Here is a 25,760-nt window from a genome sequence, read left to right on the forward strand (position 1 = left end):
TAATATTTAAATGCATGTTGCAGAGATTACAGACCCAGAAAAACGTCTGGAGTCCCTCCATGAGGCCTTGAAGCTGCTGCCGCCGGCTCACTGTGAGACGCTGCGATACCTCATGGCTCACCTCAAGAGGTATGAACACACAACTGAATGGAAAAGGCTCAATTCTCTGATACCTGGGATACAGTGACTGACATTTTTAACCATTTTCTGATACACCCGAAAGCCTCGCTGTAGTTCCCCTTTCTTTTTTAGTTGTTTGATTGCTTTACCACTCTGCAATACTCTTCTGCTTTCCACATTCAGAGTGACCCAGTACGAGAAGGAGAACCTGATGTCCAGCGAGAACCTGGGCATCGTCTTCGGCCCGACGCTGATGAGGGCCCCCGAGCTGGACGCCATGACAGCGCTGAATGACATCAGATACCAGAGACTGGTGGTGGAGACGCTCATTACCAACGAAGACGTGCTGTTCTGAGGGGAGGGGATGAAATAAATCCTCCGGTGAGGACAGAACGGGCAGACAGATTTGTCCTCTTGCGAAAAGGTGGAAGGAAAAAGAGACTCCTGGCAAGAACATGAAGGATAAACATGAAAGAGAGGATAAAAAGAACACTGCCTGTTTTGTGGATAAATGGAGCAATGAAGGAAGGGACTAATTGCAAGGAAGAAATTTTTAAAAATCTCCCAAGATACAGTGAAAAAGGAGGTGGTGGAAGGATGCAGTGTTTCCCTATGTTTTCCATGTATACATTAGCAAAGCTTAAGGCATTCAACAAACTGGAAGATCCCATATCTATGACATTTCTGGAGCACTGAACCTTACTTGATAGAAATTAAGTATTATTGTCTTTCTTGAAGGAGATGGGGATGAGAAATAAGTGGAATTGCAACAAGACTACTTGGTCTGTGGAGGGGAAACACTGTTTGCTTCACCTTTAAATGAATTCCTTGACATGTTTTATTCCTTTGGAGACTAAAATAACCTGCCTGGTTTTTAGCATTTGTGACTGAAACCAGAAAGGGTTGCAGGTGTCACCAGATGTCGCTCAACTTTTTTTTTTTTTTTTTCCACAGATTCTGGTGATAAATGGTTTTGTTAGCCGTCTTTTCCATGGTGTCAAGGTGTCCATTTAATCAAGAACCAAGAAGCAGCACTGGCTTCGCAACAGCAGACAGCTGGATGAATGAATGAATGAATGAATGGAAGAAGTCAACTCAGCGCGTACTCATTCCTCTAAATGCAGCTTAAGTGATCTGGACCTATTGTGTTTTAATTCCTGTTTTTATTTACTGTACAGCTCCCTCTTCTGCTCCAGCAGTTGTAACTATACAGCAATCTAACATGAGCAGCTAAATCATTTTTAGATGCTTACATGGATAAAACAGTTCCCAGCTGCCCTTTTTGTGTCGTATTTTACGTTTTAGCTTAAAAAGTGCTCGGTTGCTGTGTAATTACACTCTTTTATGGAGCCGACGGAGCTGTGAATTAACATATTTCCTCACTATCTTTGAACCAATCTTCTCACTCCTTCACCTGCCTGTCTTGGCTGAAATAGAAAACCCTGACAAATCACATTTAAATGCAAACATATGTAAATTTAAATTCAATCGACATATTCCCCCCCCCCCACACATTTGCATCGACAAGCTAAAATGTTGCTACTGTCTGCATGGCCAGTATTTGTGTGGCAGCTTTTCATTTCAGAAGCTGTCATGCGTCACACCAGCGGCAGGTGAAGAAGAGAAGAAGGGTGCGCAAGTGACTTGAAACATGAATATGTGAATCAGTGCTTCACGTCGCTTTGGTTTGTCGTCCGTGTGAAGCAGTGTTGTAATTAAGGCGCGTTATGAAGCAGGCTGATAATTTCAAGGCCTGTCTGCTTTATTGGCCTGAGTGGGATCATTCCAGCAGTCCTCCAGATCATTCGCAGGATTTTAATATCCCATCCCACAAATCAGAGCAAAGAAGCTCAATAAAACAGAAACTCATAATGTTAATTACTTTGCATCGGTGTTTGTCATTCAGGTGGCGCTGGTGCTTCCCATCTGTCACTTCCGTTGGCGAAAACATATCCAGCCGATGCCATTTAATCGAACTGTGAAACTAGGGTAATAATAATAATGCTTACATGGGAGAGAAGTGGGTTGATTTCTAGTTCTTTTTGACTTGTTTTCCTCTTTTACTTCTGCCTTGTACAAACAGAAAATGAGATTTTACCTTAATATAGGCTAGAGCAACAACATGCCATACAGATGATGTGATGAAAGCAGTATTAATTGTACAACGATGCTGATAATTGTCTGTAATATGAAGGAGTGTATTTGCCATGTTTTTTCTTTATTTTTTTAAAACTAGTGCCATTTGAAGGGGTGGAGGTGTAGAACAAATTCCTTCTGCATGTACCCCCACCTCAACTAAAACCCACTAACCCCACTTTTTACATATTTCTACCCCCATTTTTGTCGGGGGTCACTGATTAACTTGTGTAGTGTCGACCCACCAGGCATCAAGGCCCATTTTTCAAAGCAGAGCTACAATTAAATATCAATCAAATGGATGTAACATGTTATTAACATCATTTTCTAACAAACTTTGTTTTTCATGTGTTCTTAGCTGTTTTATTTACTTAACCATGTACTAACTATTGTCAGACTAACCCAATGACAACTTGTGAGCCTTCAGTGATCTGTGACACCTGCGTTTTTTTTAGCATCATGAAATGTCATTTTTTTTATGACTGTCATTGCTGTAAAATATTTTCTATTTGGTTTATGCATGGTGAAATTAAATTATTAAATATTCATTTTGGTTGTTGGTCTTTATTTTTGTTTATTAAAGATAAATATATACTAAAAGCATCTTTAAAACCTCACAAAGGAATTTTCACTTTAATCACAATCAAGCTTTATTTCTAAAGCTACAAAATAAAACAAAACTGTAGACTATTTCATCAAATTAATGGAATAGAGAAATATTTGATGAGTAGCTAAGATGGTGCAAAATCAACAAGTCGTGCAATTAATACGATTAGCGAGTGAAGCATTCTACAAAATAAATAGATTATATTAAAGCAGAACCATGTCAGACAAGTGTAAAACCAAAAAACTGTAAAATTCTAATTGCAAGCCAGATTGTTTGCAATGGAAAAATGTCTGTTTTGAGCTTCTCTAAAGTACTTTTAATCAGTTTATATTTACCTTTTTGCTATAATTTTGTCACACTTTCCTCTGCTAACAACTCAGATTTTATGATCCAGCAGTATGTATGTAAAACTTAATCCTCTAAATCAACTACAACTCCCACAAAATGTCATACTTGCATTTAGTGCAGTTTGTAATGGAACGTGTTGTTGGGTGCACTTCACGTGCACTTCACGTGATCACGGCACCTCCATTGGCTGTACGGTTAATTGAAGGCGCCTCCGTGTCTGCAAGTGACTTCGTGAACGGTAATGACGGATTTACACAGTCGCTTATTACCGCTTACTTTTACACTTTTGGAAACATTTGTGCTTCAGTTTGCTTCGACAATTGGTGTTTTTTTCATCGAATTCCGGTGAGGACGACCGGGAAGCAAAGCAGCGGACTTCGCCAGCTGCTAACGTTGGGACTGCGGACTTTCGGGCGCGCCAGGTCGTTTGGAAAATGTTGCTTCATTAGGTGAGTTATTTTGACACAAACAGACGCAGCGTTTGTAATTAACCGTGTTGCTTTTGTGATTTTGCTGGGTGTCTACGCGACGTGTTGGTGAAATTAAACTACACCTCCAAAAAGAGCCGTTGAAAAGCTAACTAGCATAAGAAGCTAACCTGTTAAAAGGGTAATAATTGGTAACAGTTGACCTGCTGTGTGGCTGGCTAGTTAAAGTCACCCATTACCTGTTTATGAACACCTACTAGATGTTTATATTCGGTTAAAGTGGCTGAAATGGGAGTCTTTCACCGCTGAATGCCGCCGACTGCTTTAAATTGTGTGCTGTTTGGAGGTTAAACTTGGAAGAGGTTTTCATGGCCTATTTAGCATCGTGTTTATGGACATGTAGTGAAAGTTGGATAAAGTTTATTGCTTTCAGCTCTTGAAATGTTGAGGGAGTACGTTTTTGCATTCAGTGCGGTTTGGAATACAATTCTGTTTTTTTTTTTTTTTTTAGAGTTACGTCTTGTTGGGTGCACTTCACGTGCACTTCACGTGATCACGGCACCTCCATTGGCTGTACGGTTAATTGAAGGCGCCTCCGTGTCTGCGAGTGACTTCGTGAACGGTAATGCCGGATTTACACAGTCGCTTATTACCGCTTACTTTTACACTTTTGGAAACATTCGTGCTTCAGTTTGCGTCGACAATTGGTGTTTTTTTCATCGAATTCCGGTGAGGACGACCGGGAAGCAAAGCAGCGGACTTTGCCAGCTGCTAACGTTGGGACTGCGGACTTTCGGGCGCGCCAGGTCGTTTGGAAAATGTTGTTTCATTAGGTGAGTTATTTTGACACAAACAGACGCAGCGTTTGTAATTAACCGTGTTGCTTTTGTGATTTTGCTGGGTGTCTACGTGACGTGTTGGTGAAATTAAACCACACCTCCAAAAAGAGCCATTGAAAAGCTAACTAGCATAAGAAGCTAACCTGTTAAAAGGGTAATAATTGGTAACAGTTGACCTGCTGTGTGGCTAGCTAGTTAAAGTCACCCATTACCTGTTTATGAACACCTACTAGATGTTTATATTCGGTTAAAGTGGCTGAAATGGGAGTCTTTCACCACTAAATGCCGCCGACTGCTTTAAAATGTGTGCTGTTTGGAGGTTAAACTTGGAGGAGGTTTTCATGGCCTACTTAGCATTGTGTTAATGGACAAGTAGTGAAAGTTGGGTTAAGTTTATTGCTTTCAGCTCTTGAAATGTTGAGGGACTACTTTTTTATCCAGAAAAATACACAGAATTTGTACTTTTACTTTAACAGTGTGCATTTGGGAGGAGCTGTTTGCTATAATTATGGTACTATTTAAACATAATGAACAACTAAGTGAATAAAACTCCTGTTATTGAAACTTTAATTTAACTTATTTGTTAACTTTTTGTAATGTGTGGTTAACCATGACCTGGATGAATGAGAACCGACTTAGACATATCCAATGTTAGCTATACGAGTTCTGCTGCCCTCTGGTGCAGAAATAATATCAGCTGCCAATGGTGTTTCGGGTAAAGGTATGGGAGGAAAAAAGTGCCCGAATTTGCTTTTGTTTACTGCAATTCAAGCCAAAATGCCCATTTTTTCGTGTCAAAAAGGCAATTTTAATAGTGTTTCAACTGCAGGGTTAGGTTTTAACAGTGTTCCAATTGCAACTTACGAAACTCTATTGAATTGTGATTCTGCTTTTTTATTATCCAGTGACCCTAAGCAGTACCAGTATGGAAGGTAGAAAGTGACTACCTTTTTTTTTTTGAGGATTTTTATGTAGTGTTTCTGTAACTAATCAGTAAAGGAAAAAGCTATGCATAGATGGAAAGTTCCTAGCTAGCATTGTTAAATTGTGTCATTCTTTTGTGGGTTGTGTCAGTGTTTGCTGGTGTGTAAAGCGACATACAGCATTGTAAATAAAGTTCCACTGCTGCTCTTGCCATTTGTAAAATTGAAAAACTGAATGGTTTCTTGGAGTTTGTTTAATAAGGCTGCCTTCCATTTGTGCTTTTAAGGCCTCGTTGGCGCAGTAGGCAGCGCGTCAGTCTCATAATCTGAAGGTCGTGAGTTCGAGCCTCACACGGGGCACATCTTTTTTTGCTTCTTCTCCTTTCTGCAACATATTTTAGGAGTTATTTGTTCACATATTTCTTGAAACTGGCCCACTTCCATCGGGACATCTCATTTATGTTAAAACTGATCATATGCAATCTTGCCACTTTACTTTGACCGTGCTTTGCATAGAAACCTACACATGGAGTTTGGTAAAGACTTTGGTATTGCAGCATGATTGAAAAAGTGTTTATTAATAGTGTAGGCAGACTTTTCCGTTTGTGATGTGGACACACCTTGTACTGGGTTGTTCCTGGCTCAAAATGGGCCATTGTCTGGTGACTTTGCACAACAAAAAGCATGATCAGTCTGTGTACACTTAAGGCAATGTGCCCATGTTACCTTATTTGATAGAAATCTGTTCAAATTCCTGTGTTGTCTGATGAATAAACTGTTACGTAATTGTTATCTACAACTACTACGTTTATATTGTAATGGAAGATAAGGAATTGTGGCATTTCAGATTAGAACAGGCTATTCAGTGGGGTTGAATAGTACATTGCTGCCACCTGTTGGTTATTGACAGGAACTACAGGCAACAGAGTCTGTTTTAAATATCAGTTACAGTACAAACATCACGAATTGTGGTGGGATTTTTTTTCTTTGAAGTGGTTTTGGTGATATGGGAATGCACGTAATTATGGACACTTGTGAAAGTAGTGTAGTGCAGTCAGTTGCAGTGCCTGTAAAAACACTTCCGGTCACATAGGGTTTCAGGCCTCGTTGGCGCAGTAGGCAGCGCGTCAGTCTCATAATCTGAAGGTCGTGAGTTCGAGCCTCACACGGGGCATGTGTTTTGATAATTCGTGTTTGTAGTAACTATTTTTCTGCGTTTTCCCGATTTTTCCAAAATATATTTTCTTAGAAATGGGTTTTGTGTTCAAGCCTGATGCTTGAAGCCAGCAATGTTGCATTTGCTAGTAGCACGTTGATGCTACGATGTCAATGCTAAGGTCATGTTTATTTGGTTTGTTTTGAGTAACTAAGAGCTTATTGTGTTTTACAAGCACATACAGAACAAATATGAACAATATAGGTTCTCAGCTGTGTCACATTATAAAATTGGAAGGTTTTTGTTGTTGAAATAAGCCCGGCTAGCTCAGTCGGTAGAGCATGAGACTCTTAATCTCAGGGTCGTGGGTTCGAGCCCCACGTTGGGCGTATGTCTTTTGTCCTTTTTATTTCAGTTGTGCGCAATCTAATTGTACTGTTCATGACCCATGAGATACCCATTTTGCATTGAAAATGGATCACTTTTGACGCATATTGTGCATCAAAGGGCGAGAGATAGCAGGATCGATGCCCGCATCCTCCAAATGCTTAGTTTTTAGGGTTTCGCTATGCCATTACTTTAATTCTGAAGCAACAGAAGCCGGAATTCCTTATTAAGCGGCAGCATCGGGTGCATAAGGAGCGCGGGGGATTAGCTCAAATGGCAGAAACAGAAGCCGGAGTTCCTTTTAAGCGGCAGCCTCGGGTGCATAAAGAGTGCGGGGGATTAGCTCAAATGGTAGAGCGCTCGCTTAGCATGCGAGAGGTAGCGGGATCGATGCCCGCATCCTCCAAATGTTTAGTTTTTAGGGCTTCACTACGTCATTACTTCAAGTCTGCAGAAACAGAAGCCGGAGTTCTTTAAGTGGCAGCATTGGGTGTGTAACCAGCGCGGGGGATTAGCTCAAATGGCAGAAACAGAAGCCGGAGTTCCTTTATAAGCGGCAGCCTCGGGTGCATAAGCAGCGCGGGGGATTAGCTCAAATGGTAGAGCGCTCGCTTAGCATGCGAGAGGTAGCGGGATCGATGCCCGCATCCTCCAAATGTTTAGTTTTTAGGGCTTCACTACGTCATTACTTCAAGTCTGCAGAAACAGAAGCCGGAGTTCTTTAAGTGGCAGCATCGGGTGTGTAACCAGCGCGGGGGATTAGCTCAAATGGCAGAAACAGAAGCCGGAGTTCCTTTTTAAGCGGCAGCCTCGGGTGCATAAGCAGCGCGGGGGATTAGCTCAAATGGTAGAGCGCTCGCTTAGCATGCGAGAGGTAGCGGGATCGATGCCCGCATCCTCCAAATGTTTAGTTTTCAGGGCTTCACAACGTCATTACTTCAAGTCTGCAGAAACAGAAGCCGGAGTTCTTTATTAAGCGGCAGCATTGGGTGTGTAACCAGTGTGGGGGATTAGCTCAAATGGTAGAGCGCTCGCTTAGCATGCGAGAGGTAGCGGGATCGATGCCCGCATCCTCCAGGCAAAATGTCATTTTGACCAGGAAAACAACTTTGTTTCGTCCTTCTCATAGACAAACCATTAATAAAATACTAGGAAATTTAGGTGAATTATAATATTTACTACAGGATGCTACTCTGACAATTACCTGACAATCAAGTGACAAAGGACTTCTCTCCTCTCTGCTTGTCTTTGTTTTGCAAGAACATAAACGGTAATGAGACACACGATGTTTGAATGCGTGATGGTTACAGCATTGTCAGTTACTTGTCTTACTTTAGGTGTGTTATTTACAGAAATAAAGTTGCATATTAATGTACCAGCAGTGTCAGTCAACAATCTACTTGTTGCTTGTATAATAACACATAATGTGTCTGTGTTTGTAATTCTAGATACCTGATGTTAAAGAACTCAGGTGTCAAAGTATACTGTCACTCTGAGTTTATGATATGGATTTCATGTCAGTTAATTTACTTTTATTCATGTATGTACACAAATAGGATTACAAAGTTTTGCGTCGGATGCCCTTCCTGACACACCCCTCTGTATTTATCTGGGCTTGGGACCGGCACAGTAAGACTGGTTTGTGTCCCCTTGCGGCGACATTATTTCTTGCTGCTTTGTATTGCATGTAAAATGTATGTTCTTGCACATTGTATAACTGGGAGGCTCAGTTTTTTTTAAACTCGACCACCATTCCTCTCATGTGAGCATTGGTGGTTCAGTGGTAGAATTCTCGCCTGCCACGCGGGAGGCCCGGGTTCGATTCCCGGCCAATGCAGCGTTCTTTTTCACTTTAATTTATAAAATGTTAACATTAAACTCCTGCATTGACCTTGTGTCTGAAACTCCTCTATGCTTAAATATATATATATACCCTTTGTACTGTTTTAGCATGGTGCAAAGACGCTAAAACACAGTGCATAATTCACTAGTTCTTCTGTTAGACACGGGTATGGTTTGGCTCTTTTTTTAAGTCAGAAGATTTGTGTAAGCATTTTGAAGATTGTAAATAGTATTAGTCAATTTTTGTTTTTAAGGCAAAATTTGCGATTTTGACCATCAATTGTGTGAATTTTTAATCCTCGTTGGCACAGTAGGCAGTGCATCAGTCTCATAATCTGAAGATTGTGAGTTGGAGCCTCACACGGTGCATGTGTTTAGTAAGATATATTGGCTTGCCAAGCATGTGCCTTCTGATAAAACGGTCTGTTTCCTGTCTTAGGTTGTATGTAAAAAAAAAAGAGAAGTTATGGTTGATTTAGTGGTGTGCATGCTGTTTTTAAAATGTGTGACTGAACAAGTGTCCATCAAGTAAAAGAAAGGGTGTACTAAAGAATTGTATTGGATTTTAAAATGCTATGGAGTTTGTCGTATGAAGTGGTGTTTGTTGTTTATGTGAAAACAAAAGCATGTGCACTCCCCGTCGGGGAATCGAACCCCGGTCTCCCGCGTGACAGGCGGGGATACTTACCACTATACTAACGAGGAGATGTCTGTGTAGTTTCAGCCCTCCCTTTTTACAACTAGAATTACAACCCTGTTCTGCCAGAGCTGAATGCTTCTGGTCTGCAGAGAACTACACTATCAGTAAAAAGGTAGGCGTCTTTTGCCTCTTGCAAGCCAATGTAGCCTTTGTCCCTGGTTTTCTGGCTGACTAGTCCTGCATGTACACTACTGGTCAAAAGTTTTTGAATGCCCCAACTGTTTCCTCTTTTTTTTTTTTTTTAAATTCATGTACTTCAAGTGCAATGAATAGCATGAAATGGGACAAAGATAAGGGGTAAACCACCAAAAGTTGAAAAAGACTGAAAAATAGTGTACATTTACCCTGGAGCCAGGCCTGGGAGGGGGAGCTCGTGGGGCTCGGTCGGGCACAGCCCGAAGAAGAAACACGGGGCCACCGCCCAGTAGGCCCACCACTTACAGGGCAGGAAGTCGGGGTCGGGTGCTATGCATATCAGTCAGTAGGCAGGAGCGGGTGCCTGGGCATGCCGCACCCTGGTGACGTAGACGAGCTCTGGGGACGTGGAACATCATCTCACTGGCGGGGAAGGAACCTGAGCTGGTGCGGGAGGTGGAGCGATACCGGCTAGATATAGTTGGGCTCACCTCCATGCACAGCAAGGGTTCTGGAACCAAAATAGTGGACAATCTATGATTAGCACAGAAGTCCAATAACAAAACACCGCTCGGGTTAAGATCGGGCAGGCCGTTCCTCCCAATCACCTCATCTCCATCATCTCCATCATTGCTCATGTGAGCGTTGAAGTCTCCCAGGACAACTATTGAATCCCCAGGCAGTACCCCTTCCAGGACACCACCCAGAGACTTCAAGAAGGCTGAATACTCTGAACTGCTGTTCAGCGCATAAGCACAGACAACAGTCAGAGTTTTCCCCTCTGCAACACAAAGTCGCAGAGAGGCGAACGTCTCGTTCTCTGGGGAGAACTCCCAACAAAGCGGCGCTCAGCTGGGGGCTTGTGAGTATCCCCACACCCGCCTGGCGCCTCTCACTTTGGGCAACTCCGGAGTAGGAGAGAATCCAACCCCTCTCCAGGATGGCCAAAGGTCGATGATTGACTTTATAGTCGTATCGTCAGATCTGCGGCCGTATGTTTTGGACACTGGGGTGAAGAGAGGTACAGAGCTGTCAACTGATCACCACCTGGTGGTGAGTTGGATCCGATGGCGGGAAAGACTGCTGGACAGACCTGGTAAACCCAAACATGTAGTGCGGGTGAACTGGGAACATCTGGCGGAGGACCCTGTCCATAGGGATTTTAACTCCCACCTCCAGAAGAGTTTCTCCTGCATCCCGGGGGAGGTTGGGGACATGGATTCTGAGTGGTCCATGTTCAAAGCCTCCATTGCAGAAGCAGCTGCTGGGAGCTGTGGTCTGAAGGTCACTGGTGCTTGTTCGCAATCCAAAGACCCGCTGGTGGACACCAGCGGTGAGGGAGGCCTTCAGGCTGAAAAAGGAGGCTTTTCGAGCCTGGTTGGCTTGCGGGGTCTCCCGAAGCAGATGACATGTACCGGTTGGCCAAAAGGGCGGCAGCTGTGGCAGTTGTGGAAGCTAAAACTCGGGTGTGGGAGGAGTTCGGGGAGGCCATGGAGAAGGACTTTCGGTCGACCTGGGGAAAGTTCTGGCAAACCGTTCGCCGCCTCAGAAAGGGAAGGCAGGGCTTCGCTCAGGCTGTGTTGGGGTGGAGAACTGTTGACCCGCACTGGGGATATCATCGAGCGGTGGAAAGAGCACTTCGAGGAACTCCTGAACCCGGTAAACACGTCCTCTATGGAGGAGGCAGAGCCTGAAGACTCTGCAGGATCTTCGTCCATATCTGTGGCAGAGGTCGCCGAGGTAGTTAAGAAGCTCCTTGGTGGCAAGGCGCCAGGTGTGGACGAGATTCGCCCTGAGATGCTGAAGGCTCTGGACATTGTTGGACTGTCTTGGTTGACACGTCTATACAATGTTGCGTGGGCATCAGGTACAGTACCTGTGGAGTGGCAGACCAGGGTAGTGGTCCCTATTTTCAAAAAGGGGGATCTGTCTTGTCTTAATTAGCCATATGCTTGATTTACCCTGTTCTAAACTACGTGAACTGAAGCAGATGCTGTGGGATGTTGAGGAAAAGCATCATTTGATGTGCGATCGAGAGCCCTATTCAGAAACACCTTTTCTAAGCATTGGTGGTTCAGTGGTAGAATTCTCGCCTGCCACGCGGGAGGCCCGGGTTCGATTCCCGGCCAATGCATTTGCTCTCCAGGTTTTTTGTCTCTCTTGTTGGACACATTCTTTTCAATTCAGTCTTTACTGAATATAAATAAGTATCTGTTGTGGGCATTTAAATGTTCAATATACACATGTCAAGCAGTTGTCAGGTGCCCACAAAATCGACCACATCCTTTTTTTTTTTTATTTTCAGCATTGCCTTCATCACACAATTCTTGGCTGAAAGTGACTATCCTTGAGAAGAACTGAACTTTTTATTGTTGTGTTTGTTAAGCATACATCTTCTGATATGGTTGTTTGAGAGATGAGAAGTTCCTCACTGCATCAATGAAGGTTAGATGAGTTACTGAGAAACAGAAGAGTTGAACCAAGAATATTCTGAGCCATAATCAGACGCGTTATCCATTGTGCCACGAGCCCTACAGTTCATATTTTTGAAGATTAAAAACTTATTTGTAGTCCAACTTCCCATTAGTTAGATTTACTTCGTAAATCTTATTATTTTACCTGGCTTGCTGTGTGTAATTATGGACAGCATATGCACAGATGTTGTATTTATGTGTTGATAACCACTGAGATTACATGTAAGTGGGTCCTGGCTAACTGCTAAAGCTAACGGCTAAGCTACGGGCGGACAAACGTTGTCACAACATGATTGGACTTTTCATTGGACAGACCGAGTTACCTGCCGCACCAGTGACCTGTATGTTCTTTCCCAGGACTTTAGATTGCTTATCTGTGGACTGCTGATTTCAACTCGGTGTCTGGCTTGTTTGAAATGAGCCCTCAACATTAGGGATGGGAATATCAACTAATTTCCGAACCGACTAGTCGCTAATTTTATTGGCGACTAGTCGGTTCAGAAAACTTGCAATTTAACCCTTTAAGCGCCAAAGTCGCAATATTGCGACAAGCAACATTGCTGAACATAACAAGCCACAGTGTCAAATATACTGCCTTGTGTGCCTCATGTACTGTACACCAGGAGATGGCGGACATCTGGAACTTCAATCTGAGCGTCAGTTGTGGGCGTGTTTTCATTCAAAATTTTGGAGTTTACAGAGTTTGAAAACCGAGGAGACGAGACTCGCCGTCAGAGCGTATCAGAGCGCAAGACGGCACATTTTATGGTGCTTTCACACCTGTTAGTCCATTAGAGTGGTTCGTTTGGACCCAAAAGTTGTTACAATGTTGCTAATTTCAACTGGTTCGGTTCACATTCACACCAGTGTTTTCGCAGCTGAACCAACTACGATGAATGTTATATCTCCCCCCAGTCGTTTGGCGGCGCTGTTCAAAAAAAAAAGGTTTTAGATGCCGTAGGTGAACGCTGATTGGCGGAGCATGTGAAGAGGGAAAAATCCCGGAAGAAAACATTCCATGGATCGAGGTTTATTCGTAAACAATGAACTATGCTCTCCTGTTCGTTCTTGTTGCCATATATTCGTATCATTGCTTTATGCAGCAAGCACAAATACTGCTGTTGTTCCAGCATGAAGCTCACATTCGGTACGAGAACATTACACAGTCGTTTTTGGCTACGGAAGCTCCCGTAGACCAAAAAGTCTGCTGCGCCATCAAGCCGGTCCAAATGGAGACAGGTTTGTGTTCTCACCAGGAGCGAACCGAACTGGAGTTCACATAGAAGCGGACCGAGACCACCTCTCGAAGGTGGTCTCGGTCCGGTTCTTTAGTCCGCACGAAAAACATCTGGTCTGCTTTCACACCACCCCAAACGAACCGTACTTTCTGGTGTTGCGGACTCCAGTCCGCTTTAAGCGGACCAAAAGGCGTATTCTGAAGAGGAATATTCACCCTCTGATGAAGATGTTCAGTCGTCCACTGAGACAGAAAGTGCCACTGCGTCTGTGCATAACGGCAGCGGGTCGGTGTGCCATGACAGTCCACGAGCAGCACACACTGGAGCCGATGGTTTGCTTCGGGGTGGCAGGAAGGGACATGGTGGGTGTAGCTGGAGTGGTCAAAACACCGCTAATGATGAGGGGGATAGCGGGGGTTGAAAAATGAGACAAGCATATGCTACTGGCAGGATCAACCAGGTAGCCCAGACGGGAATAGCGTGCGGCTCACGCCCGAGCATAGAGCTGCATGGTGGCGCCCGGTTGGGGGGGGGCACACTAGCGTTTAACCGACTAGTAAAATACGAAATGTTTAATAAATGAGTAGGCGGTTAAATGATTAAACGATTAAACGACTCGTTGCGCACATCCCTACTCAAAATCATTACCCAGTGCTGGAAACTATCCAGTGTCCATAGTTGCTCAGTAAGTACATGCAACAAAAACAGATAAATATGTTATGTAAACCAGCAGCTCCACAATCATCAGTGCCAGATGGGGCACTTGGTTTCATATCCATTCACACCTTTGAGGCACATGAGTTGTGGATCATCAGTGGGCCATTAGCCACATGAACTTAGGGTGACTAGATACATCCCATGCAGAGTGAACTGAAGAAGCCACTTGGATGAGCAGTGGGATGTCTTCAAGAATCTGAAATAGAAGATACATTGCTTTTACTGAAGCTCATTGGATCACAATCATGTGGAAATGTAGCATATGAAAGAATGTAAAGAATCTGAACCTTTTCTCCTTAACGTTGAATGTGGCGTGTCACAGAATTGTGTTGTGATGAATATTTGCTTGCCATGTATGGACATGTAGAAACAACAATCATGTGACTGGTATGGATGGAAAATAAGGTACATTGCAGGAAAACGCTTATTGTTTCAAAGCAATATGTGTGTGTGTAGATTCTCAATTATCCAGGTCACATCAATTCTTATCACTAGAAGAATCATCTATAAAGAGGGGAGGGAATTTGCTGCATCAGTTATCAACACCAGAAATGCAGCAAGAAAGAATAACCCGTTAAACTTCAGTGTTCCGCCCGCGGAGCACTTTGAGATCTGCATAAGCATTTCCTTAAATGTCTGAAGCTGCAAACGTGATTATACAAACACTATACACCGATGGAAAGCTTAGATTCTCATGAATCCGCTGGTATAAACCAGTTTCAGATGTGATTACCACAGCGGGTAATATAAACACATTTGTCCGACAAACAACGAATATCCATCTATCTGTTCTCTGTACACGGCTTTAACATACACAGCACGACTCACATTTGCGGGTTCATTATTACACACAGATGAAAATATTCCACAAAAAACGGCCATAATCCAACCTTGGACATCCAGATGAAACAAGCCAATAAAATATTTTGTCCAAAACATGTCTTGAAGTCGGTATATAATCCACGAATAAGTCGTTTTCGAGGAAATGCACCTCGCAATGCGCGTCTAGTATTCCTGTATTTCTCGTCATATTTTTATTTACAAATACAATATTAGCTATTTTTTTGTACTGAAAATGGCTGGAATTGACTGCACCTTATAGGGCTATTATCCTTTGTTGGCACCTCCACAACCACTAACACTGTGATTGCTCTGTACCATTTTGTTTCACAACCTTTTCACACCATGTCAAAACTATGTTAAGCCAACATGCTTCAGCCTTTGTTTTACTTTACATCATCTGAACCAGACAAGTTAAGCATATTCTCTTTTGTGAAGACCCACATTTTCCACCTGGATGTACAATCTCCAGGTTATGAGACTGAAATGCTTTTGACTGTACTGGTGGACCCAAAACCTGAACAAAATGCACTTGGACTTCTGCCTCTCATCCAGTTTGACACAACCAGAACAGTGACAGTCACTGACAAGTTGTGTAAAGACTACTTGTGGGTGCAGACAAATTTTTGCACATGCTGTATGTTTACAGTAGCATGAAGGAGAAACTGAAGGCTTATCGAGCTACCGATTTGTTTGTAAGTGGGGACCTTGGGATCTGACCTGTCTTAATTAGTCATATGCTTGATTTACCCTGTTCTAAGCTACGTTAACTGAAGCAGATGCTGTGGCACGTTGAGGAAAAGTATCATTTGAAAAGTGTTTGAATCAGGGTTGCTGTAGTCACAACACAATACTAACCGGCACAACATCACAGCCATTAGGTTTCTTGGTGCACTGCTGTTGTACAACCAATTCACCACTGTGACACCAAGCAAATACTAGATTCAACTATTGGTCATCAAACAGATGGATGTTCGTTCTTCTTACACTGAAAATATACATATGGGAGACGCTAAAGGATTATTGAGCTAGCAAGGAGTCTCTCCCTGGAGCCAGGTCTGAGGAGGGGGAGGGGGAAGGGATGCCTCGGCGTCCCCCAGGAAGAACTGGAAAGCGTCGCTGGGGAGAGGGATGTCTGGAATGATCTGCTTCGCCTGCTGTCTCTGCAACCCAGCATTTTGCATTGAAAATGGGTCACTTTAGACCCATGTTGTGCATCAAAGGGTGAAGGAATTGCTTCTGCACTTCGTGTGTGGAATGGTCAACGAAGTGCTGAGACAATAATTAACTGAACAAAGCAAAGCATAGGTTTATTGCTTCACCCTCTCTGTGCAAAAGAGGCTGTTCCAGTTTAACATACGTCTTCTTTCCCTCTTCTCTCGAACCATCTGTCCTCTTTGACCTCTGTTCCTGAACACGAAATGTTTTCTAAACATGAAGTAAATCTGTGCATTTCTTGCTGCTTTGTATTGCATGTAAAATGTAAGTTTTTGCACAGTTTATAGCTGGGAGGCTCAGTTTTTTTAAAACTCGACCACCATTCTTCTTATGTGAGCATTGGTGGTTCAGTGGTAGAATTCTCGCCTGCCACGCGGGAGGCCCGGGTTCGATTCCCGGCCAATGCAACATACCTTTTCGTGTTTTAGTTATAAGATGTTAACATTAAACTCATCTTCATTGACTCTGAAGCTCATCTATGCTTAAATATATACCCTTTGCACTGTTTTAGCATGGTTAAAGACGCTACAACACAGTGCATAATTCACTAGTTTTTCTGTTAGACACGGGTATGGATAGGTTCTTTTTTTTGTTTGTTTTTTGTCCTGTCCGGCAACAGAGCAGGCAGAATGGGGATCTGGCTGCTGCATTGTGCCATACAAGTTTGCTTTTCCAAGGGGAGTTTTTAACACTCCCCTTGATACTGTACAGTAATTTATTTAGTTTGAACACTTGTTGATTAGTTAAATATACATAAGTTTGCCGGACCTGACAGGGGAAAGGCAGAAAGAGAGAAACGAGAAGAGGGGAAAAAAACAACAACAACAAGAGGGGATAGTGAAGAGAAAAAGAGTGCAAGAATACAATTATCTTTCAATTGAAACCGACACAACAGACAACAAGCGAGTACACCTTAACAAAGATACACCGGAACGCATCCTATGGGTTTTGTTAGGAAACACAGCTAGTAATTATTCAGATCATCTATGTGAAGCAAACAAGCTGAGGAAACATGTCTTTTGATTTTTTGACACCAGAACAAACTTAACACCCCACAAGACAACATGGTTGCTATGTCCACATGCAGAGTACGGTGCAATTGTGACTGTGATCATGCATTTATGACCTCTGACCTCCGTGAAGGCCAGAAGCGGGCCCGAGAGCCCACAAGACCCAGGCGAGCCGGCAGCAATCCCAGAGTAGAGATCGGAGCCACCAAACCACGAGGACGACCACGGATCGGCCCGGAAGGGGGCAGAGGGAGAACCCGGCCAGAACCCCCAGCGTCCAGCCGGGCCGGGCCCCAGGCGACCAAGACCAGCGGCCGCGGACCCAGCACAGGACCCCGGGCCCCAGGTATCCAAGAGGCAACCCCTGCCCCCCCCCCAGGCAGAGGGTCAACATCGCCAGGGGAACCAGCCACCCCAGATGGCCACCCACCATTCCTCTTAAGTGAGCATTGGTGGTTCAGTGGTAGAATTCTCGCCTGCCACGCGGGAGGCCCGGGTTCGATTCCCGGCCAATGCAACATACCTTTTCGTGTTTTAGTTATAAGATGTTAACATTAAACTCATCTTCATTGACTCTGTGCCTGAAGCTCATCTATGCTTAAATATATACCCTTTGCACTGTTTTAGCATGGTTAAAGACGCTACAACACAGTGCATAATTCACTAGTTTTTCTGTTAGACACGGGTATGGATAGGTTCTTTTTTTTTTTTTTTGTCCTGTCCGGCAACAGAGCAGGCAGAATGGGGATCTGGCTGCTGCATTGTGCCATACAAGTTTGCTTTTCCAAGGGGAGTTTATAACACTCCCCTTGATACTGTACAGTAATTTATTTAGTTTGAACACTTGTTGATGAGTTAAATATACATAAGTTTGCCGGACCTGACAGGGGAAAGGCAGAAAGGAAATGGATAGGTTCTTTTTTTAAGTCATAAAATTCTTGTGTGCAATTAGAAGATTGTCAATAGTATTTGTGAATTTTTGTTTTTAAGGCAAAATTTGAGATTTTGACCATCCATTTTGTAAATCACTTTGGCCTCATTGGCGCAGTAGGCAGCATGTCAGTCTCATAATCTGAAGATCATGAGTTGGAGCCTCACACAGCGCATGTGTTTTTTAAGATATATTGGCTTGCCAAGCATATGTCTTCTAATCAAACATGGTCTGCTTCCTGTCTTGGTTGTATTCTGCAATTCTACAATTTTATTTAGCAGTCGCTTTTGTCCAAAGCAACGTACAACACAAGCAAGAATTCAGACATAAGGAAAAACCTGTAGTAAGTGCAAAAGTGCTTCAAGTGCGATTGGTCAAAGGTGTTGCCATCAAGTTGCAGAAGAATTGCTACCCCCCCCCCCCCCCCTTTTGTTTTGTTTGTTTTTCCAACTTTGTCAGCGCTAAATAAATGCTGGGTTTTGGACCACCTGACTTATTCTACCCCTAAGGTGGAGTCGGATTAAGTGCCTAGGTGTTCTCTGAACAATTGAGTCTTCAATTGTCTCTTAAAAGTAGAAAGGGACTCAGCAGAACGCACAGAGTATGGTACTTTGTTCCACCATTTGGGAACAACAGAGGAGAAGAATCTGGCTAGAGATTTTGAGCCGTGTTGGGCTGGAAGCACCAGGCGTCTCTCACATGCAGAGCGAAGGGGCCTGAAGGGGAGTAGACCTGGATCAGGGAGTCCAGGTAAGCTGGGGCCGTTCTTGTAAATGTTTTGTAAGCCAGGAGGAGAGTTTTGAATTTGATTCTGGCTGCAACTGGAAGCCAGTGAAGGGAGATGAACAGGGGAGTGACATGAGCTCTTTTGGGCTGGTTGAAGACCAGACATGCTGCTGCATTCTGGATCATCTGTAGCGGTTTGACTGTACATGCAGGGAGACCTGCCAGAAGAGCGTTGCAGTAGTCATTGCATGACATCACAAGAGCATGAACCAGAAGTTGTGTGGCCTGTTGGATCAGGAAGGGTCTGATCTTCCTGATGTTGTAGAGGGCATAACCATAAGATCGAGAAACTGAGGCCGGGTGAACCTTAAAGGTCAGCTGGTCATCAATCATGACACCCAGGTTTCTGGCTGAGTTTATGGGCACAAGTAGGCTCGAGTGAAGTTGGACACTGATCTGAGGCTGAACAGATTGAACAGATGGACAAGCTGGAAAGACCATGAGTTCAGTCTTAGACAGACTTAGCTGAAGGTGCCGTTCCTTCATCCATGTGGAGATATCAGCCAGACATGCTGATATCTGAGCTAAAACTGTTGTGTCGTCAGGTGGAAAAGAGAGGAAAAGCTGAGTGTCGTCAGCATAACAGTGGTAGGAGAAGCCATGGGAGCGGATCACTGCACCAAGAGAGGTGGTGTACAGAGAGATGAGTAAGGGACCAAGCACTGACCCCTGAGGGACACCTGTTGATGGGTCATGTGACCTTGACACCTCCCCTCGCCATGACACTCTGAAGGATCTGCCTGTGTGGTAGGACTTGAACCACAACAGGACAGAACCTGAGATGCCGAGCTCAGAGTGTGGAGAGGAGGATTTGATGGTTCACGGTGTCAAAGGCAGCAGACAAGTCCAGCAGCAGTGGAACAGAGGACTGACCAGCAGCTCTCGCCAGCCGCAGAGATTCTGTGACTGATAGGAGTGCAGTCTCAGTGGAGTGGTCAAACCTGAAGCCTGACTGAAAGGGGTCAAGTTGATTGTTGTTCTGCAGATGTTCAGAGACTTGGTTAAATACTGAGCGCTCCAGTATTTTCGACAGGAATGGTAGAAGTGGGACTGGCCTGTAGTTTTCAACCTGGGCTGGGTTGAGATGATGCTTTTTGAGCAGTGGGGTGATGCGGTCTTGTTTAAAAGTAGCAGGAAAAATGCCAGTTTCCAGGGAGGAGTTGACAATGTGCGTGACTGCAGGTTTGATTGTGGGCAAGATGGTCTGCAGGATGCTGGTGGGTATTGGATCGAGAGGACAAGTTGTAGGTTTTGAGCTTAGAAGAAGTCTGGAAACCTCATCCTCGCTCAGAGGAGCAAAAGAGCAGAGTGAAGGAGCAGTAGTGGGTTTTTGCTGACTGGCCTGGTCAGGCTCAGAGAACTGGTTGCTGATTGCAGCCACCTATTCAGTGAAAAAGGAGGCAAACATGTCTGGAGTCAGCTCAGTGGACGGCTGAGCAGTTGGAGGAGAAAGCAAGGAGTTGAATGCCATAAACAGTTTTCTGGAATCAGGAGCTGCACAGATCTTGTTCTGATAAAAAGCTTTCTTTGCAGACTGCAAGCAGGAGGAAAAGAAAGCAAGTTTCTGTTGGTATGAGGACAAATCAGCGGGTTTTTGGGATCTACGCCACTTTCTTTCTGCTGCCCTGAGTCCAGTTCTTTGTTTTCTCAGAACTTATGAGATGTTGAGAATGTATGTAAAAAAAAAAAGAAAAGTTAGTTGATTTAGTGGTGTGCATGCTGTTTTTAAAATGTGAGACTTAACAAGTGTCCATCAAGTAAAAGAAAGGGTTTATTAAAGGATTTTATTGGATTTTAAGATGTTCTGTCGTTTGTTGTTTATGTGAAAACAAAAGCATGTGCACTCCCCGTCGGGGAATCGAACCCCGGTCTCCCGCGTGACAGGCGGGGATACTTACCACTATACTAACGAGGAGATGTCTGTGTAGTTTCAGCCCTCCCTTTTTACAACGAGAACTACAACCCTGTTCTGCCAGAGCTGAATGCTTCTGGTCTGCAGAGAACTACACTATCAGTAAAAAGGTAGGCGTCTTTTGCCTCTTGCAAGCCAATGTAGCCTTTGTCCCTGGTTTTCTGGCTGACTAGTCCTGCATGTACACTATTGGTCAAAAGTTTTTGAATGCCCCAACTGTTTCCTTTTTAAAAAAAAATCATGTACTTCAAGTGCAATTAAAGCTGCAAGCAGCGATGGACGGGTCCTCGCATCCTTGCTGGTCGGCGAATCCACGCATGTCCACCAGGTGGCGCTGCGACCGAGTGTGGATGTGATGAGGGCTGGCCTCTGATCACTCATGTAAAGTTTCAGGCTGATTTGAACATGTACAGGCCAGTTATACAGCATTTCCTGTCCATCCACCAGGTGGCGCTGTGACTGAGAGTGTATTTCAAACAGTGGATGTGATAAGGGTTGGACTCTGATCACTCATGTAAAGTTTCAGGCTGATTTGAACATGTACAGGCCAGTTATACAGCATTTCTTGTCCATCCAACAGGCGGCGCTGCAACTGAGAGTGTATGTTGGCCTATGGAAGTTATCAGGATTGGATTGTGATCACACATGGAAAGTTTTAGGCAGATTGGAGCATGCAGAGGATAGTTATCAGGGCTGTACACTTAGCTTTTTCACTAGAAGCACAGGTGCTCCTAAATGAAAAAATTTAGGAGCACAGAAAAACATTTAGGAGCACTATGAATTTTCACGATGAATCGCACAATTTTATTATTAACATTCACGCAACAAGCCAAGCAGTCGGCTCAGTTATTTAACACAGAGAACATCCCTGTCCCACATCTTTTTGTATTCGAGTCGCCTGGCACACTTGGCTGAGTTCATCCAGTGGGCCACAGCAGGACTTGGATCAAAGTCCTCAAGACATGGCCCCTCCAAGCTGATCCTCATGAGGTCTTCGGTGGCGGTCAAATTAATGGATGCAGTTCTAACAGTGACATTGCACAAACAAAGCTTCTCCCACAAAATAGATTATCATCCCTCACCAGTGTCAGATACATCAGCTCCATTGGTCCTCAGGACTTTGTGAACTAATAAATCAATGTATTTTTTTTTACAGATGGACATCTATACTACAGCCATCACAAGGAAACACCAAAGCCCATGTTTAGAGTGTGTGTGTGTGTGTGTGTGTCTGTGTGTGTGTGCATTTTGTAAATAGTTTGCAAAGAATTATGTTTGATTTTGTTCTCATAAAAGGAGGTGTACATATGTATGTGTATTTTGTAATTAGTTTGTAAAGAATTATTGATTTTGTTCTCACAAAAGAAAACAAAACTTTCACCAATATGGCTTCCTTTCATTTGGAGTGTGATTGGTCTACTGACTTCTTTCTTTTGTCATATTTTCCATTATCACTCAGATGGCACTGTGTTACATTTTTCCAATTTCCAAGCAAAAAACTCGGTGGAAGCTACCATGTACACAAGACCTTATACAACAGCAGCAGAGGTGCAGATGTTGTAGCTGAGAAAGTTTAGAGGTTGCCACTTCTTTGCCAAAACACTAAGGGGAGTCATATTTTGTTAAGTGGCCCAACAAAATCTGACTGCAGATTTTATTTCTTCTCATACAATCTGCACAGTTAACTCAACCTGCATATTTCTGTTAAAGTCCTAGTTTTGAAATAGTCTCTCTGTTCTTAATCTGCCATACTGTGATCTGTTCTTACAGACTGTAATTTACTAGGATTAAAAAAAAAAAAAAAAAAAACTTGTTGTAATTTGGTGTTGTAGCAAATAATTTCCCAGGTGTGGGATAAAGAATTTCAATTCTATTATATTGTTAACTGGCCCAATAAAAATAACAATTACAAATAACTTTATACTTAAGAACTATACTTATATTAAAGACTTTATACATAAATACGAGACATGTTTTGATGCCATATCTTGTATTCTTAGGGGAGTCTGATGATAGGTGCAGAATGCATAGATTGGGTTAACTGATGACAGTTTTAGTTCAGTTATTACTTTATGGTATTTAAACTGTTTTACATGCTTAATTTAGTGTCATTTGCATTATTATAATTTAGACAGACACAGTATTTGGTTATTTCAAGTTAATGTGTTCATAAAAGCAAAAGACAAAAATAGGAGCCTGTCGCTTTAAGAAAGTGTACCGGTCTGTGTGATGCTCGGTACTGTGTGGGGGAGACGGCCTGAGAGTCGAGAGTAGCTCACGGTTTTTCTGACCATGTCGTGTTGTAGCTTGCCGATGTGGGGGAAAAAAAAGCTGTTGAAGAAGAAGGTGTAGGCTATGACTTTTAGTTTGATCCACTTTGTGTGGATTTATTTTAGGAGCAAATGCGAATGATAGGGTTGACATCTGTACTCGCACGCGTGCTCCCTTTTATTTTTTCTACTCGCACCGATCTATTTTTAGGCGCATATGCGAGTGAAACGCTCGCACTGTACAGCCCTGGTTATACAGCAGCTGATGGTCGCCATGGCCACACCATGGCCACACCATTTGGCTTCTGGGTAACATTTTGATAACTTTTCATCACCAAGTCCTGCTGTGTGGACTGACAAAATTTCAGGTCTCCTGGAGTTACCCCCTAGGAGGAGTTCGCTCTCAAAAATGAAAAAAAAAAAACATCAAAAATGTCACAATTAATCCAAGATGGCTGACTTCCTGTTGGGTTTAGGGCATGGCTCCAAGAGGCTTTTTTGTGCATCCTGATGTGCTCTATAGGCCTCTCAAATTTTATGGATGTAGGTGAAACGTGCTGGACGGGCTGTTTGTTAAGAAGTCTGCAGGGGGCACTATAGCGTGTGCAGTGCCGAGATGCATACAGTGCCGTTCAATGGGTCGATGGTGATGTGTGTGCTAATTTTAGTGAGCGTTGGAGTATTCCTAACCTGTCAAAAAGCACTTTGTTTTTCATGGCGATATTTGGTTGCTACGGCAACAGCTTTGCATGAAATGACACAGTCTTCACAGTGTGGGATTGTCAAGAGGTGAAGACTTGGCTGACCAACTTCCAGCATGATATCACCAAGTTCGGGGCCATGGTACGTGAAAATATAATGCCTTAAACTTACTATTACCAGCAGGTGGTGCTATGACTTTTTTCAGAATTTATGAGTGTGGATGTGTTCAGACTGGACCTGGTGTCCAGCATGTGAAGTTTGGGGCAGATAGGATCTTGTTCTGCTGAGATATAAATCATTAAATTTTCATGATGAAACATCGCACCACCACAGACGCCCTTTGATGACAAGTCACCATTTTCATTGTGCTTCATCATCAACATGTTCACTCTGTTGTAGGCTTGTCAAAAATATTGATACTTCAGTACTTACTCGATCCTAAACATTATACACGGATACGATACTAGTTTGCCGTAGTATCGATACTATCGGTACTCTGCTCCTATGGTCTGCTGCTCCCGCTACAGTCCACGCTCATGAAGAAGCCATCCATGTCAAAGTAGAGAAGCCATCTCTGAACAGGGGGGGTGGTCTACAACATCATCTTTCGCCAATTTACAATGAGGTCCTTTCAAAACTCCCCAAAAGAACTACTCAGCAGACTCAGGCTAATGACCACCATTAGCACACAAGGGCTCAGTGACATCTGTGCATTTCAACGACCCCCACCAATACTCACAACGACCATCGTTGAGTTGTCAGACAAGTTTTGGTTTTGGTCGTTGGAATAATAGCCCTGGACACACCTCACAGAGGTTTAAAAGCTGAGACCCCCAAAGATAAGAGACAATAATGTTCTTTCTTTTGTTGTCTGGGTATTCCCTAGTGGTAGTTGACTCCCTATCTTTCTTTGCACTGCATGTGCAAAAATTTGCCTCCCACAAGTAGCCTCTTGATGGAGAAATAGCCCACATATTGTCGGTACTGTTACATGTCACCAGACTCATTCTTTGATACTGTCTGCCATACCCCGTCCTACCTCCTGTTATCACACCTTTACTATTTCTCATCCTTTCTTTGATACTGTCTGCCGTACTGTCTGCCATACCCCGTCCTACCTCCTGTTATCACACCTTTACTATTTCTCATCCTTTGTTACTGTCTGCCATACCCCCTCTTACCTCCTGTTATCACACCTTTCTGCCGTACCCCCCGTCTTACCTCCTGTTATCCAATTGCCCTTTTGTTCTGTTGTTTTACATTTATTTACAACCCCCTCCCAACCCTTTTATCCATCCTCTGAGATGTCCCTTTTGTCTCATCCTCTGTATTTGCATACAGCCCCTCCCTACCCTTTGATCCATCTTCTGACATTCCTATAAAATGTGTGCCCTGAAAATGCTCTGGGTCGACTTACCCTTACAGACCCATACTCTGTGTCGGTAAATCCACCGTATTACCGGAAATACTAATAAAATCACACCATTACAGCAAACTTTGAAGGACCGAGAGTGAAATTTCTTCAACACTCTACACAACTTCTGTCAGTGACTGTCACTGTTCTACTTGTGTCAAACTGGATGAGAAGCAGAAGTCCAAGTGCATTTTGTTCAGGTTTTGGGTCCACCACTACAGTCGAAAGCATTTCAGTCTCATAACCTGGAGATTGTAGATCCAGTTTTTGGGATGGGAAACAGGTGAAACACTTCTGAATGGGAAGTCGATCCGCTTTAACAGAAAACAAATAGTAAGTGTGATATTCAGAGCTCACAGCATGCCACCAACCGGATTCATCAGCACCCAGAGGCTGTGATCGTATAGTGGTTAGTACTCTGCGTTGTGGCCGCAGCAACCCCGGTTCGAATCCGGGTCACGGCAAACCTTCTACCTTATGATAATGAGAACCGACACTGTCAACCATCGCCAAAGGGACAGACTTTAACTTAAATCTGTTGGCCTTCGTCAGAAGATGAGCTATCCTCCTGTTTGAGCTGCAGTTCAAAATTTATTTTGTTTAATGTCTAAATTTGGCTATACATGT

The 25,760-nt window shown here is 43.5% G+C and overlaps 1 protein-coding gene and 14 non-coding genes across 16 annotated transcripts in view; 13 read left to right on the forward strand and 2 right to left on the reverse strand.

Annotated features, from left to right (window-relative positions):
* LOC110962158 (N-chimaerin) overlaps window positions 1-2,804 on the forward strand; it is a 29,196-nt gene extending 26,392 nt beyond the window's left edge. Inside the window, exons 14-16 of one of the 2 annotated variants that reach the window (XM_022210067.2) lie at window positions 24-129; window positions 304-501; window positions 1,075-2,804. In XM_022210067.2, the coding sequence (XP_022065759.1) occupies window positions 24-129; window positions 304-475 (278 nt within the window). In that variant the 3' untranslated portion in view covers window positions 476-501; window positions 1,075-2,804. Of the gene's footprint in view, window positions 1-23; window positions 130-303 lie in introns of both variants that reach the window. The other variant, XM_051942359.1, reaches the window with a different exon arrangement.
* Window positions 2,805-5,688: 2,884 nt separating this feature from the next.
* Window positions 5,689-5,761, forward strand: trnam-cau (transfer RNA methionine (anticodon CAU)). The gene has a single exon. It is a non-coding gene; the product is annotated as a tRNA-Met (tRNA).
* A 741-nt stretch (window positions 5,762-6,502) lies between these two features.
* Window positions 6,503-6,575, forward strand: trnam-cau (transfer RNA methionine (anticodon CAU)). The gene has a single exon. It is a non-coding gene; the product is annotated as a tRNA-Met (tRNA).
* Window positions 6,576-6,873: 298 nt separating this feature from the next.
* trnak-cuu (transfer RNA lysine (anticodon CUU)) lies at window positions 6,874-6,946 on the forward strand. Its single transcript has one exon. It is a non-coding gene; the product is annotated as a tRNA-Lys (tRNA).
* A 331-nt stretch (window positions 6,947-7,277) lies between these two features.
* On the forward strand, window positions 7,278-7,350 carry trnaa-agc (transfer RNA alanine (anticodon AGC)). The gene has a single exon. It is a non-coding gene; the product is annotated as a tRNA-Ala (tRNA).
* A 175-nt stretch (window positions 7,351-7,525) lies between these two features.
* trnaa-agc (transfer RNA alanine (anticodon AGC)) lies at window positions 7,526-7,598 on the forward strand. The gene has a single exon. It is a non-coding gene; the product is annotated as a tRNA-Ala (tRNA).
* A 175-nt stretch (window positions 7,599-7,773) lies between these two features.
* trnaa-agc (transfer RNA alanine (anticodon AGC)) lies at window positions 7,774-7,846 on the forward strand. Its single transcript has one exon. It is a non-coding gene; the product is annotated as a tRNA-Ala (tRNA).
* Window positions 7,847-7,948: 102 nt separating this feature from the next.
* On the forward strand, window positions 7,949-8,021 carry trnaa-agc (transfer RNA alanine (anticodon AGC)). The gene has a single exon. It is a non-coding gene; the product is annotated as a tRNA-Ala (tRNA).
* A 689-nt stretch (window positions 8,022-8,710) lies between these two features.
* trnag-gcc (transfer RNA glycine (anticodon GCC)) lies at window positions 8,711-8,781 on the forward strand. The gene has a single exon. It is a non-coding gene; the product is annotated as a tRNA-Gly (tRNA).
* A 638-nt stretch (window positions 8,782-9,419) lies between these two features.
* Window positions 9,420-9,491, reverse strand: trnad-guc (transfer RNA aspartic acid (anticodon GUC)). The gene has a single exon. It is a non-coding gene; the product is annotated as a tRNA-Asp (tRNA).
* Window positions 9,492-11,684: 2,193 nt separating this feature from the next.
* trnag-gcc (transfer RNA glycine (anticodon GCC)) lies at window positions 11,685-11,755 on the forward strand. The gene has a single exon. It is a non-coding gene; the product is annotated as a tRNA-Gly (tRNA).
* Window positions 11,756-16,444: 4,689 nt separating this feature from the next.
* Window positions 16,445-16,515, forward strand: trnag-gcc (transfer RNA glycine (anticodon GCC)). The gene has a single exon. It is a non-coding gene; the product is annotated as a tRNA-Gly (tRNA).
* Window positions 16,516-17,564: 1,049 nt separating this feature from the next.
* On the forward strand, window positions 17,565-17,635 carry trnag-gcc (transfer RNA glycine (anticodon GCC)). The gene has a single exon. It is a non-coding gene; the product is annotated as a tRNA-Gly (tRNA).
* Window positions 17,636-20,678: 3,043 nt separating this feature from the next.
* trnad-guc (transfer RNA aspartic acid (anticodon GUC)) lies at window positions 20,679-20,750 on the reverse strand. Its single transcript has one exon. It is a non-coding gene; the product is annotated as a tRNA-Asp (tRNA).
* Window positions 20,751-25,525: 4,775 nt separating this feature from the next.
* Window positions 25,526-25,597, forward strand: trnah-gug (transfer RNA histidin (anticodon GUG)). Its single transcript has one exon. It is a non-coding gene; the product is annotated as a tRNA-His (tRNA).
* The last annotated feature ends 163 nt before the right edge of the window (window positions 25,598-25,760 follow it).

The sequence above is a fragment of the Acanthochromis polyacanthus genome, chromosome 22 (assembly GCF_021347895.1).
Source record: "Acanthochromis polyacanthus isolate Apoly-LR-REF ecotype Palm Island chromosome 22, KAUST_Apoly_ChrSc, whole genome shotgun sequence".
Classification (NCBI taxonomy): domain Eukaryota; kingdom Metazoa; phylum Chordata; class Actinopteri; family Pomacentridae; genus Acanthochromis; species Acanthochromis polyacanthus.